Source organism: Schistocerca serialis, chromosome 2, assembly GCF_023864345.2.
Source record: "Schistocerca serialis cubense isolate TAMUIC-IGC-003099 chromosome 2, iqSchSeri2.2, whole genome shotgun sequence".
Classification (NCBI taxonomy): Eukaryota; Metazoa; Arthropoda; class Insecta; order Orthoptera; family Acrididae; genus Schistocerca; species Schistocerca serialis.
The window spans coordinates 462,784,014-462,799,830 of record NC_064639.1 but is presented as its reverse complement, the minus strand read 5'-3'; the positions used below and the strand labels follow the sequence as shown (position 1 = coordinate 462,799,830).

At 38.3% G+C, this 15,817-nt stretch overlaps 1 protein-coding gene across 2 annotated transcripts in view; it reads left to right on the top strand.

Annotated features, from left to right (window-relative positions):
• Positions 1–15,817, top strand: part of LOC126457365 (intraflagellar transport protein 80 homolog) — a 461,822-nt gene that overhangs the window by 323,229 nt on the left and 122,776 nt on the right. For both annotated transcript variants that reach the window (XM_050093607.1, XM_050093608.1), the window contains exons 12-13: positions 3,750–3,921; positions 4,027–4,149. In XM_050093607.1, the coding sequence (XP_049949564.1) occupies positions 3,750–3,921; positions 4,027–4,149 (295 nt within the window). The remainder of the gene's footprint in view (positions 1–3,749; positions 3,922–4,026; positions 4,150–15,817) is intronic.

Sequence of the window (15,817 nt, the reverse complement as noted above, 5' to 3'; positions counted from 1 at the left end):
AAAGATCAGTGGTTTGGTTTGGTGACCAAATTGCAAGTAGAGATTTGTGCGTTTTCCATATCTATTTAGATAAATGCTAAACTCAGTACCCACTTCCGACCATCTTAAATAGCACACAGTGCAGGTGTTTTATTCAGGGAGACAGATCATACTGTCTACACATCTTCATTAAAGAAGGCTGAGATGGTATGTTAAAAAATAATTAATTGCCAAAAATGCCACAAATGCAAGGATGAGTGAGCATTGTCTGAAACAGTGACACAATAAAGAGAAATGCATGAACTGTTGAAAAATAAAAGAAGGCTTTCTCAAATAAAATGCTTTAATTTTACCTTGAAGTTCAACTATGATCACCTGTGAAGCATAATACATATAAGTTTATTTCCACAGTATTTATATTAGTGAAGACTCAAACTGAAAGAAGTACTGAATCAAATTCACACATTAAAACATGTAAATTTCGGACTCCAGAAATGTGGACAAAAAAGTGTGGTCCTTGCATTATAATCACAGACAAGAAAGGTATTATTTCCGAGAGATGGAGGAACTTTTGAAAACACAGTAACTAAAATAGATCAAGGTTTAACATCAACAATGAGCTTGCTAAAGACAGAGACAAGTTCTGTTTGCACAAGGACAGAACAAGAAACTGTTCATAGTATTTCTGGAGGTACAATATGGCAAACCATTCATTGCAATGATGAGTAGCAATGGACCATAAATCAAGTCCTGCAGGTTTTTAGTCTGAACTTCCTTCATTGAAGAGCATGTGTTTTTAACTGAGATGAACTATCATATTTCCTTAAACAAGACTTGATTGCAGCTAGAAATGGGTTGGATGTGCCATAATATTCCAGTTTTACAAGTATTGTGTTTTAGGATGTACACTCAAAGGTTTTGCTGGGATCACAAAGGGCAAAGGATACCATACATATCCTTATTTTCAAAGGCATTTAATGATTGGTTTAGTAGTAATATTTTTACTGTATTAAGATTCAGACTGACTGTTGGAGAGGATATCATGCTTTTTGAAACAGTTATTTAGCTGGTTGTGTATTAGAGACTTGAAAACTTTGGAGAAAACACTCTCTGTATGAACAGGCCACAGAAGGCCCAAGCTACCGAACATCCACTGTGTCATCCTCAACCAATATGCGTCTCTGAGTGTGGATATGGAGGGGCATGTGGTCAGCCCACTGCTCTCCCAGCCACTATCTTGGAGAAAACTGGGACAATAGAAATTGGTTGGTAGTTTTTGGGCAGATTCTTCTCTCCATTTTTTGAGATTGATATCACTTTAGCAGTTTCATGTACATCAGGGAAAATTCCAGATTCTAAATATGTGTTAAAAGTGAAAGTAAAAGGTTAACACATAAGAAGCATTTTTTTTCAATAATAATTTGATGAACAGTAATAGACCATATTATTGGAGTTAGCACTGCTTTTATATAATAAACTAGGGGGTGACAACATTCCAGTGGAAGGCATCCCTCCAATGCAGCTCAGCACCAAGCAGCTCAAATGTATGTGTGCCGTTTTGCTTGATTTTGTTTTTCAGTTCACATGCTGAGGTTATCAAGTAATCATTCACTTTTGAGTCCAGCACTGCAACCTGCTGTGTGGGTTTGGGAATTTTTTGATTGATAATGCCCCATGCTTCTTTGCATTTATTGGGAACACCATATGTGTAATCTCTGTGAGGACAAAAGAATGTAGAAACACATCACAAATTCGGAAATATTTGTGTCCACCGAAGTGCAAGTGTGGGCTTCTGTGTCCACAGACACAGACACAGCAAAGAAACTCCATTAACATAGATGCATGCTGAAATTAAGGAATCATAAAGAAAATACCAGGCAAAAACTTCCCACCCCTCTTGTGGGTCATGCCATAAATGGCACTAAAACATGTCATGTTGCTGTACTTTTAGATTCAAAGATTTAATGTGTTGCAGAGTGGCTAGTTCACTCCATTTTAGTCCTGTGGTGAGTCAGCTGCATTTATAGTGTTGCAGACCTCACTGTCTAGTGGTCAAACCAACATATCATTTTCATCATTATCATTATCATCATGTCACCAGCAGACACCATTTTTTTAATCTGTTAAAATACAGGAGTGAATCAGTGACTGTAAGGCTCTTAACAGCATCTCTGACTAAAGATGTAAAAAAGAATTTTAAGGGAGGTAGGAAACATATTTGCTTATCATATGTGAAAGAAAATAGATTGCAGATTATCTGAGGGGTTGCCTACAAACATTCATCTCTGAGCACAAACATGTGGAGCTTAAATGAATAAAATTCTAAGTGTTGTACAATACACTTTAGACACCTATGTACCATAAGAAGGTGTGAAGGATGGGAATGGTTGTTGACTAGATGCACATAATTGTAATCCTATATCACTGATGTTGAACTGATGTAGAATTATGGAACATTTTATGCTCATGCATTTTGATGTTTTTGGAAAGTGAAGTTCTTCCATATAGGAATCATCATGTACTCCACAAATTAAAAATCTTTTGAGACTCAGCTTACCCTCTGTTTGTGAGATCTAGAGTGCCACACTGCCAGCTCCATGAGGCTGTTTGTGGATAGTGTGTTGTATATACGAAATTTGCAATGTTAGTGTAGCAAAATGTAAGAAAATCTGTAGAGGATCAACACATGGTACAAGAAGTGGTAGCTGATCCTCAAAATGTAACATGTTGCACATAAGTATGTGAAAAGATCCAGTACTATTTGATTACATTAGGGCAATAAATCACTGGAACCACCAACAGCCATACAATATCTGGGAATGAGCATCCAGAGTGATTTAAAGTGGATCTACATCATAAGGTTTGCTATAGGGGTAGCAGATGTTTGGATGAGACTCATGGAAGAAACTTAAAGAAATGTAACTCATCCACATATAAAAGTGACTTACAAAACTTTCATTCGACTGCTTCTTAAGTATTGTTGATCAGTCTGGGACATTAATGCGAAGGATTAATAGAAGGTATAGGGAGGGTCCCCAATGAGAGGGGTGCATCTTGTCACAGGTTCATTTAGTAAGTGCAACAGCATTATCAATATGTTCATCAAACTCTAATTTCGGAAGCTACAACAGAGGTGTTGAGCATCATGGCGTTGAAATTCTGGGATTGTGTGTAACATCTAGAGTCAAACAACGTATTGCTTCCTCCCACATACTCGTACATCTTGTAAAGTGATCACAGTGGGAAAATTGTAGAAATTAGGGCTCATAGGGTGGCTTACAAATGGTCATTATTCCTGCATATCTCTTGTGAATGGAACAGGAAAAGTGGGAAATACAGCGATACAAAAAGTACTTGTTGCCACACTCTGATGGTGACTTCTGGAATAGAGATGTAGATTTATACATAAGTACAATGAATACTGAATCACTCTGCAGTGAGATGAGGCTATACAGGATTCAGTTCAAAGGAGTATGACACTACGAATATAGCATGCAAATAAAACTTCATTCACATAGGGTGTGGGTGATGGAGTCTTTCTGAATATTCAGTTTTCATTTATACCAGTTAATATGTTTAAATTATATATAATGCATAAAAAAGTAACAACAATAAAAGTTGTGGATCTCTTTAAAAACTGACCAAAGAAATGAATCAAAATGAAATAGTTGAATGTGTGAACATGCTGATTGATTTTATCAAGAAAACACCTGTATATTGATTTCTGCATTTGTCTCCCATTTATTAATGTATTGCTCATATGTTTACAGTGAATTTGGAAAAACCCCAGTGATTGTTAGTTTTGTAGGGAACCATTTAGGCATCAGACGTACTGATGGCTCTTTGGTTAACTGCAGTATTTCACCCTATCCATCAGTTCTGCATAACTATGCTGCTTCTTCTAATTGGAGTGATGCTTTGAAACTATGCCGACTTGTGAAGGTTTGTATTAAAAAAAATCATTTATCACTCAGATTAACTGCTTCTGAAGTGTACCTAATGAAAATTGTTTTGAATATTGTAATGCTTCGTTACTGGTGTCTGTAGGATCCAATTTTATGGGCTTGCCTTGCTGCTATAGCAACACATGCCAAAGAGTTAAATACAGCTGAAGAAGCATATGCAGCTATTGATGAAGTGGATAAAGTTCTCTATATTCAACGTATTAAGGTATGTCACATGAAAGCTGTTCTGTATGTAGAATACTTCTAACATCTGTAAGAGTATCTGTGGTCCATATAATTATGTTTGTTTTAATTATCATTTTAAAAAAGAAATTGAGAAAATTCATGAAATATTGTTTTGTTAATGATAACTGATATGTATGGCAGTTTTCCCATTTTAGTCCAAATAATTCCAAAAATTATGCAACCACATTAGTCTTGTAGAATAAGACCCAGTTTTGATAGATTAGCTCAAAGTGCACTTTTAATAAAGTATTTGCTGTAGGAGATTACAATAAATAGGAGATTATAAGTATGCTGAAGCTTAGCATCAAGAACACATTATATGCAGATTTATGCTGCAAAAAAGCCCAAGTTCTGTTGTGTAGCCTGCAGGTTAACAAGGAAGCACATGAATAGCCATCAGATGAAGTGGAAACATGAAACCTTAGACATCTACATCTATGTGGAACTGAATAATATGTCTATGGAAAATGGGTTTGTCCTTCCATGACATTTAATCTTGCACCATGCTCACACTAGCAGTGATGTGTGTTTGGAACTAGTAGATGGAAGAGAAATATATGCAGTGATGGCCAAATACCACAACACGAAGTGTGACTTGATCATGGAATAACTGAATCTTGTATGTGTGAATGAAAGGGCATACAATATCATCCACAGTGTTGGCCCAAAGGTGGAACACTGCAATGATTGTGTGTGTCTCTGCAGTGGCAGTTACAAGCCACTTGCTGCAGGCTATACGGGTAGCACCTATGCTGCTGTAGCAGATTCTCTTGCCTGCATGTTTGCCTGTCAGCTGATATGTAACTCAGTTGTGCAATCAAGAGTACTTCTTTCCTTATAAGAGAATAACCATATCACATATGCCAGTCCCACCTAGTTTTATATAGAACTGTTTCAGCATGTAGCTCATAACAAAATTGTAACTATTCAGTTCTAGTTGGTTGAAAAAAAAAAAAAAAAAACTAGTTTTCAGCTTAGCTGTATTATTATGTAGAAATACTGTTGAAGCAGTCAAAACTCCACGTTGGAATATCACCAACGTAGGAAAAGATAAATTGCTACATAAGTAGCAGACAGGCACAATTAAAAGACAGTTATATAGAAGCTTTTGGCCACAGCCTTCATCAGAAAAAGAAGGAGAAACACACACCATACATTCACTCAAGCAAGCACACCTCATATATGCATGAATGCCAACTCTTGCAGATCATACCTGAATGCAGCTTTTATGTGGAATGGAAGCAGCAGTTGGGGGGGGGGGGGGGGGGGTCAGGGAAGGGAGGGGGACAGCAGTATGTGGGTGAGGAGAGAGGAGAGTACTGCCTGGCAGAGTGTGAAGGGACTAGATGGCCAACAGGTGTACTATCGAGAGCTTTGCGGCAGGGAGGTGGAAAAAATGGAGTGAAAAAGGAGAGGAGTGGGGAAGGATGGGCAGGTGCATTGACAGGGGGTGGCAACACAAAAGGGGGTGGCAGATGAGACTGGAAGGAGGAGACAGGACAGAGGGGATGGAAATTGTTGGGTAGAGGGAGTGGGGACAGTATGTTACTGTAGGTTGAGGCTCAGATAATTATGGGAGTGGAGAATTTGTTCTAAGGATAACTCCCATTTGCATAGTTCAGGAAAGCTGTTGGTGGAGGGAAAGATCCAGATGGCTCTGTTGGTGAAGCAGCCATTGAATTCAAGGATGTTATGATCAGCTGCATGCTGTGACACCGGGTGGTCTACTTTCCTCTTGGCCACTGTATGATGGTGGCCATTCAGCCTGGTGAACAGCTGGCTGGTAATCAAACCAATATAAATAGCTGTGCAATGATTGCAGCAGAACTGGTGTATGACATGGCTGCTTTCACAGATGGCCTGGCCTCTGATGGTGTAGGATAAGCCTGTGACAGGGTTGGAATAGAAAGTGCTGAGTGGATGGATTTGGCAGGTCTTGCACCTAGTTCTTCTGCAGGGACTGGAACTGAGAGTGGCATGGGGATGGACTAGAAAGTTGTGGAGGTTGGGTGGGTGATGGAACACCTCTTTAGGAGTGGTAGAAAAGATCTTGGAAAGGGTGTCCCTCATTTGAGGTCATGGTGATAGGTAAGTAAGGTGAAAGATGTGGTTCAGCTGTTTCAGTCTCGAGTGGTATTGGGTGATCAAAGGGGCACTCCTTTGTGGCTCATCCTTGGAGTGGTGGGAGCATTGGGAGTGTGGGAAATGGCACAGGAGATCTGTGTGCAGACTAGGTCTGAGGGATGTTGCCTGTCTGTGTGGGCCTTGGTGAGACCCTCATTATATTGGGCAAGGGAGTTCTCGTCACTGCAGATATCCTGGCCCCCAGCGTCTAGGCTGTATGGGAGGAATTTTTTGGTGTGAAAGGGATGACAGCTATCAAAATGCAGGTACTGTTGGTGTTTGGTTGATTTAATGTGGACAGAGGCGTTGGTGGAGCCATCAGACAATAGGAGGTCAACATGCTGGGCTGGCTAACACAATTACTTGTAAAAGTGGTCACGCTACCAACATGCTTTCAGATTGTTATAGCACAGAAACTGTATGTTTACAGACATGGGTTTAAGTTCAAAATATATCTACTGACTCCCTTCAACAAGTCCTACAAGTTTGTAACTGGTATTTCCGAACACCCTGTATAAAAATATCTGAGGATTATTGGTGTTTTCATTTAAAGTGGACAGTTTTAAAAGATGTAGCTGGGCTCTTAAAGTACGTCATACTTCTTAGCTTAGTCAGTACTATGTAAAGTGACTGTTGTACAAACTGATGTAATCTCGATAGTTTTGCTTAATAAATGTTGTCTATTGAAATAACTCTGTTTCATATTATGTATTCAGTAGAGGTAGATTATCTAAGATATCTAAATGTTTTTAATTAGGCAGCTAATGAATCTCAAAGATTTTGCCTGTTATTGATATTGATACAGGCAAGATATTGCTTCCAGGAATTCCAAGATCACATCAAAATCTCTGCAGTGGTTCCTCAGGCTAGTCCAGGCGCATGGTGCAGGGAATGGCAATTGAATCTCAATGTAGACAAGTGTAATGTGCTGCGAATACACAGAAAGATAGATCCTTTATCATTTAGCTACAAAATAGCAGGTCAGCAACTGGAAGCAATTGATACCATAAATTATCTGGGAGTACGCATTAGGAGGGATTTAAAATGGAATGATCATATAATGTTGATCGTCGGTAAAGCAGATGCCAGACTGAGATTCATTGGAAGAATCCCAAGGAAATGCAATCCAAAAACAAAGGAAGTAGGTTACAGTACGCTTGTTCGCCCACTGCTTGAATACTGCTCAGCAGTGTGGGATCCGTACCAGATAGGGTTGATAGAAGATATAGAGAAGATCCAACGGAGAGCAGCGCGCTTCGTTACAGGATCATTTAGTAATCGCGAAAGCGTTATGGAGATGATAAGTAAACTCCAGTGGAAGACTCTGCAGGAGAGACGCTCAGTAGCTCGGTACGGGCTTTTGTCAAAGTTTCGAGAACATACCTTCACCGAAGAGTCAAGCAGTATATTGCTCCCTCCTACGTATATCTCGCGAAGAGACCATGAGGATAAAATCAGAGAGATTAAAGCCCACACAGAGGCATACCGACAATCCTTCTTTCCACGAACAATACGAGACTGGAATAGAAGGGAGAACCGATAGAGGTACTCAAGGCCACACACCGTCAGGTGGCTTGCGGAGTATGGATGTAGATGTAGATGTAGATGTAGATAAAAAGAAGTGGGCATGCGACTTCAGTTTGTATATGTAGAGGGAGAAAATTTAATAAAACGTTTTTAATTTACATACTAAAATAGCAGTACAACTTACGTTTTATTTATGCATGCAGTAGATTTTCGTCTATTATGCTTTTGACAGATGATGAGTGCTATGTATGTTCAGATGGCAAATGATATTTTTTATGTTATATAATAACAATTTAACAAGTTTCAGATTTTTGCTTTACTTGTACTGTGAAACCTTGCTTCTTGACAAGTTTCATTACTTAAGGTCAATGGTAAGTGCCCTATAGGTTTTTATTAGTGAGTTTTTGAGTATCAAAATATGTAACATAAATGATTCAATCTTTTGACAGCATTGACTTAGCAGTTTAATTTTTTTAGTGCCAAGGGACAATAGAGTTTAATATGTGACATCAGTATGAACTTGACAGTGGTACACCAAAATGTTCTAGAGAAAAAGTGGTCTTAAAAGACTGACGGATGGATGGATATGAAATGACATAAAAATTATTTTTTTCATGTGATATAATTGCAAATTAACAATTTTCAGATTTTTTCCTCTACTTGTACTCCGAAACCTTGTGCTCTGCAAAATTTCAGGGTTCTAGGTCAACAGGAAGCACCCTGCAGGTCTTGATGTGTGAGTTTTCGAGTATCAAAATATGTGACATAAATGGCTGTATCTTTTGATTGCATTGACTTAGAAGCTTACAATTTTTACACTGCTAAGGAAACATAGACCATAGTATGTGACATAAATTTTAACTCTTCCAGACAAAAAGTGTCTACAAGTGCCAAGATATATTACATAAATGGCTAGTGACATACAAGCTTAAAATTTTTACTCCTCTAAGGGACCATAGGCCTTAATATGTGATATAAATTTGAACTTGATACATCTCCCTGTTTGTGAAAAAAAAGGTCCATAGTTGGGGCAGCAGACAGACAGACAACAAAGCGATCCTGTAAGGGTTCCATTTTTACAGATTGAGTCATGGAACGTGAAAAATTAACAAAGTTGTATGTTGATGTCATACAAGCTGGGTTGTTTTGTAGATGGCATATATTATTAAATAATTGGATTGTATTCAAACAAGTAGCAAATATACACTTCAAAGAGCTATTTGGCATGGTGGTGATCACACTAGTTACATCCTATAGTCCGTAGGATTTCCTGTGTCTTACCAATATTCCTTGTGTTGTGTGTTACCAAGAACATAGCTGTTGTATGTTATGCATTTCTGAGGAAGTTACAATTAGTTGTCTTCATATTTATGACTATGCTAACTCGTAAGTAACATCACAGTTCTCATAATGAAAATGAACATCAGTTAACTTGATAATTTTATGATACAATTTTGGCGAGACAGTATGGTGAACATTACAATGGATTTTTGATTTTAGCAGTTGCTAACTGACAAAAAATGTACAAGATGGTAGATGCATATGTATGTCACAGGTACTAGTGTTAGATTTGTGTATAATGTGTATGTATATACATACTGTAATATCTTTAGAAATATTTTATTTTTGACTGTTTCACTTAGATACTGTGACTGAATGGTGTACCATGACTATTTTGCCATAGATTGGGTATTATACATTTTTATGCATATATAGGTGAATTTAAGATTTTTGCTTGACCAAAACTGGTTGTCTGAAAATATTTGTAAGGGTGTTGGCAGCAACACACAGTGTCTACTGTGTTGAATGGTTGGGGAGCAAGTGTAGACTTGTCAAGATGATCATTTTGTTCTCCTCATACGGGATGTGCAGATTCACTAGTGGGAAAAAGGAACAAATTCACCAATGCTCATGTTGCAACCAGACTCATTTACTGATGTTGTAGAGTACACAATGCTACTCCAGGCACACACTCAGCAGGCAGGAAGGATGCTGAACTCTTGGTCCTTGACGACAGTGCATTATCAGAACTTAAGCAGTGGCCCACCTGGCTCAAGAGTGAAGTGTTCTAGCTGGGTAGTCAGCTCTGATGGCAGTTGGTGTTGAGTCAGTGCTGGCAGTGCAGCTATACCCCTCAGCCGCACGGTGAGTGGATTGTGTCAACAGTGTGCCGATCAACAAGGCAATGTCCTCCAGGGAGTTAACTGCAGCCCCCAATCTTTGGCAGGAATTATCTGGTGAGGGCTGTTGTTAAGTGAGTTTGTGGGTAGTAGGGACACAGTTCAACACTCAGGCCCTTCAGCCCTGCAGCCAAGCGACTAGCGCGAGGTTTGGTGTTCTCGTAAAGATAAGTTATTTTAGATTATAAAACACATAGATTAGTACTGATTACGTGGTAAATAAGTGTATTAGTGTGCCGTTTAAGTGTACCATTAAAGGTTTCATTTCTCATTACGTAATATAGCAGAAAACGCGAAAAGACCGTACAGTCGTATTTTCTGTTTACGTTCTGCTGCAGCAAATCTATAGAATTTCGTTTAGTTGTTCCTTGCTCTCTCCAGCAATTTAACTTAGCGTACCTCTTCATTATTTAACTAGCATTTCCGGAAAGTAGCGTAAAGTTTAACTTGTTGTTTCAGAAACTTTGCACTTTTGTTTTTGTTTACACACAGTTGCATATAGGCCAAATTTGTGTAACCATATTTTCGTGTTTATCTGTAATTTAACTGACTTATTCTTAATAAATTATTACGTTTATCATGAGTGAAAAGTGCTTGACTTGCCGTAGAATTGTTAGGTCGGGGCTTTGGTGTGATGGGTGCTGTAGTTTTTTCCATGTGGGTGACTGTAGTGGCGTGGGAATAGGGGAAGTAAATGAGACTCATCAGTGGTTTTGTAGGATTTGTAGTAGAGATAGGAAGATACTGGAACAGGAGGGGAAAACTGCTGCCCTTCAGGCTGAGTTAGACAAGGCCAGGGGAGATCTTGACAGGTTAAGGAGGGAGAAGGGTAAAGAGAGGTGGGAAGTGGCAACAGGCAACAGGAGGAACAGGCCTAGAACTTTGTCTGACAGCTTTATGGTGAATGTGGAAAATAGATTTGACCTGTTGCTTCAGTTAGAAGCTGGTGAGCCTCAAGCAGTTACAGGTGTAGACAGGGCACAACAAACTTTCAGCAGCAAATTGAAAAGTAAGAATGTAGGGAAATCAGTAAAGAGAAAGAAAGTGTTGTTGTTAGGTAGTTCCCATGGAAGAGGTGTTGGCCAACTCTTGCAGGATGAACTAGGATCAGAATACCAGGTCACCAATTTTTTTAAACCTAGTGCTGGTCTGGAGCAGGTGACAGAGGATTTAGGATCACTTTGCAAAGATTTCACTAAGGAAGACACCGTGGTTATAGTGGGTGGGGCAGGTAACAGTATTGACAGAGATCCTGGGTACAGCATAGAGTGTGACCTGGCGAAGATTGCATCAGCATCGAGGCATACCAGTGTTGAGTTTGTATCTGTTCTTGGGCGCCATGACCGACCTCATTTGAACTCTTCTGTCAAGAGAGTTAATTTGGAGCTGGAACGGCTGCTCATGTCGGGTGCGGGGTCACACATTGGTGTGGTTCATGTTGATTCTGTCAGTAGGTGGGATTATACTAGGCATGGCCTTCACCTCAACAGGAAGGGGAAGGATAAATTGGCTGGGGAAATAGCAGGAAAGTTAAAGGGGGGAGGCACTGTCATGAGTGGTAAAATACCAGTGGTTATAGGATTCAGAAAATACCCTTTTTTAGGGTAGGGAGGACAGAAAGAAAACAAATTTTAAGAGAGGTTAGAACTGAGACAAACCTCCAGTTTGAGAAAGAAATCAAAAAACATAATTCCAGCTTATTACATCAACATAAACAGCCATTGGTTAAGAATTTTCAACTGTCAGCAGATATTTTAACTCCATCCAATTTTAAGTCAGTCAATGTGAAATGTCAGCTATCTTTATTGCATCAAAATATTCGAGGACTGAGAAATAAAATTAATGAATTAACTATCTGCATAGATGAATTAGAGTCTTCAAACCCAGCTGACATAATCTGCCTCTCTGAACATCATGTGACCACTGGTATAGAACTTTTAAGTGTTACAGGGTTTAGGTTAGCATCTCACTATTGTAGATCAGAAATGGAGAAAGGAGGAGTTGCCACATTCATCAGGAACTGTCATAAATTTAAGAACATAGACATTCATAAATTTTGCCTAGAGCAGCATATGGAAGCATGTGCAACAGAATTAGATTTTCACAAAAAATCTTTCATAATATTAAGTGTATATCGAGCACCTGCAGGTAACTTTAATCTGTTTGTAAACCACCTTGAAGCTGTACTGGCCCATTTAACAACCAAAAACAAAGAAATAGTGGTTGCTGGTGATTTCAATGTAGATTTCCTTAAAGACTCTCCCAATAAGAACCTATTTGAGTTAGTAACACTATCATTCAACTTAATTCCCACAGTAAAGTTCCCCACTAGGATAACCACTTGCTCACAAACAGCCATTGATAATATCTTTATAGAAAAGTCAAATGAACAAAATTATATTACAAAACCAATAGTCAATGGCCTCTCAGACCATGACATGCAGTTCCTTCTGTTAAATGTTAATACTGAACAGGATATAAAATCTGTTAAATCTGAGCTCAAGAGGGTAATCAGTAAGCCAAAAATTGATTATTTTAGGACACTCCTCAGAGACATTCACTGGACTGATGTTTACAGTGCTCATGGCATGAATGAAAAATATAACATTTTTGCTAATAAAGTGCTTACCTTATTTGAACACTGCTTTCCCCCAAAACTTACCAAGGTTAGAGCAAAGTCTACAAAGAAGCCATGGATTACTCGAGGAATAGGGGTATCTTGTAAAACAAAAAGAAAACTGTATCTGTCAATCCGAAACATTTCCAATGTTGATGCTATAGCACATTATAAGAAATACTGCAAAATATTAAAGACTGTAATACGGATGTCAAAGCAAATATATTACAAGGAAAAGATAGTCATATCAGATAACAAAATAAAGACAATATGGGATATAGTGAAGGAGGAGACCGGTAGAACCAGACATGAAGAGGAACAAATAGCATTAAGAGTAAATGATGCATTGGTGACAGATGTGTATAGTGTTGCAGAACTTTTTAACAAACATTTTATAACTGTTACTGAAAAGATGGGGTTGTCAGGTTCGGTAGATGCTGCTATGGATTACCTTAGACCAGACATTTCAAGTAACTTCCATAATATGAATTTGACCCTCACTACCCCAACAGAAATAATGTCCATCATAAAATCTTTAAAATCAAAAACATCTAGTGGGTATGATGAAATATCAACAAAGTTAATTAAAGAATGTGATTCTGAGCTAAGTAACATATTAAGCTATCTGTGTAACCAGTCGTTTATCAGTGGAATATTTCCCGAATGGCTGAAATATGCTGAAGTTAAGCCACTGTTTAAGAAGGGAGATAAAGAAATAGCATCAAATTTCCATCCAATTTCACTGTTGCCAGCATTCTCAAAAATTTTCGAAAAAGTAATGTACAGTCGTCTTTATAACCATCTTATCTCAAATAACATACTGTCAAAGTCACAGTTTGGATTTCTAAAAGGTTCTGATATTGAGAAGGCTATCTACACTTACAGTGAAAATGTACTTAATTCATTAGACAAAAAATTGCAGGCAACTGGTATATTTTGTGATCTGTCAAAGGCATTTGACTGTGTAAATCACAATATCCTTTTAAGTAAACTAGAATATTATAGTGTAACAGGAAATGCTGCAAAATGGTTCAAATCTTATATCTCTGGCAGGAAACAAAGGGTGTTATTAGGAAAGAGACATGTATCAAGCTATCAGGCATCATCCAACTGGGAACTAATTACATGTGGGGTCCCACAAGGTTCCATTTTGGGGCCCTTACTTTTTCTTGTGTATATCAATGACCTTTCATCAGTAACATTACCAGATGCCAAGTTTGTTTTGTTTGCTGATGATACAAACATTGCAATAAATAGCAAATCAAGTGTAGTCTTAGAAAGATCAGCCAATAAAATATTTGTAGACATTAATCACTGGTTCCTAGCCAATTCTTTGTCACTAAACTTTGAAAAAACACACTACATGCAGTTCAGAACTTGTAAGGGGTGTCCCAAGAGTATATGTCTAACATATGATGACAAGAAGATAGAAGAAGTGGACGGTGTTAAATTCTTGGGATTACAGCTTGATAATAAATTCAACTGGGAGGAGCACACCACAGAACTGCTGAAGCGTCTTAACAAATCTCTGTTTGCAATGCGAATTTTGTCAGACATAGGGGATATAAAAATGAAAAAGCTGGCATACTATGCTTACTTTCATTCCATAATGTCATATGGGATTATTTTCTGGGGTAATTCATCAAGCCAAGCTAAAGTTTTCCGGGCACAAAAACGTGCAGTAAGAATTATATGTGGTGTGAACTCAAGAACATCCTGCAGAAGCCTGTTTAGGGAACTAGGGATACTAACTACAGCTTCCCAATATATTTATTCCTTAATGAAATTTGTCATTAAAAATATATCACTTTTTCAAACCAACAGCTCAATTCATGGAATCAATACTAGAAATAAGAATAATCTTCACAAGGATTTAAAGTCACTTAGTCTTGTACAAAAAGGTGTGCATTATTCAGGAACACACATTTTCAATAACTTGCCAGCAGCCATAAAAAGCTTAACAACCAATGAAATTCAGTTTAAGAGAAGCCTAAAGGATTTATTGGTGGCCAACTCCTTCTACTCCATTGATGAATTTCTGAGGAAAACCAACTGATTTGTATATAAGTACAACATAACTTCTGCACAATTTCAGTGCAGTAATGTGTTCACTGAAAATTTGTGTGTGTGTGTGTGTGTGTGTGTGTGTGTGTGTAAGTATAATCTAACTTCTGCACCATTTCAGTGCAGTAATGTGTTCACTGTAAATAAGTATTACAGTAGTTGTATTACATGTTTCTTACCTTATAAATAAATATAAAACTTTTTTATTTTAAATTCAGTGCAATAGTATTTGTAAAATGACTCTTAGTGTTCATTAAAAAATGACGATCATTCCACTTGGGACCTGTGGAATGGTACATTAGCTTATTTGTTTTAGTTTAAATATTTGTCATGTATTGTTGTTTTTCTGACATGTTCCACATCCTGGAGGACCTCCTCACTACGGATCAATTGGAATGAAAGTAAATCTAATCTAATCTAATTGCCCAATGCAGGAAAATATGGCAAATGGTCCTGTTGAGCATTGTGGAATGACATTAGTGGTTAGGTGGTTGCACCAGTTGACAGTGACTGAGTGATGATGTTTCTTCATACCACATGGCGGTAGCATGCTTTATAGTGATTACCGACATGATCCTCTTTGCCATCTGGCTAGGCAGTATTTATATGTCCCCTTGCCTGACACATCATCATGTACACATCTCAGATGTCATATAGTCACATTGTCATAATGTTGAAATGTTGTGGATTTTCATAATACTTCTGGTTGCCAGATAAGTGATAACACCAGTGTACTATAGTTCAATTCTTTTATCTTGGCGGTTCGCGCATGCCCGCCCAGACGCGGGAGATTGCTGCGTTGCCAGTTGTACGCGCTAACAGAAGCAGTGCCATAGTATAGTTCGCAAACTTACGTTTAGGGGGGAGCGCGCAGTTTATGAAGTGAAGCCACCACAGCTGCATTAACCGTTTCGCTGCTACAGAGACGTGCTCCCCGCATTCCGCAATGTGCGCGATTTTGTCATCATTGCATTGCTCACCTGTGCAGACACATGGTGTTTCAACTGTTTTGACACACTTTATCATTTGATTTCATAAAAACTATTTGGCCCAAAAACTTGATTTTTACACATTTTCTTGACTTCTACCTTCCCCCCACAAATGACTTAATTTTGTTTCGATGTTCAACGCAGTTA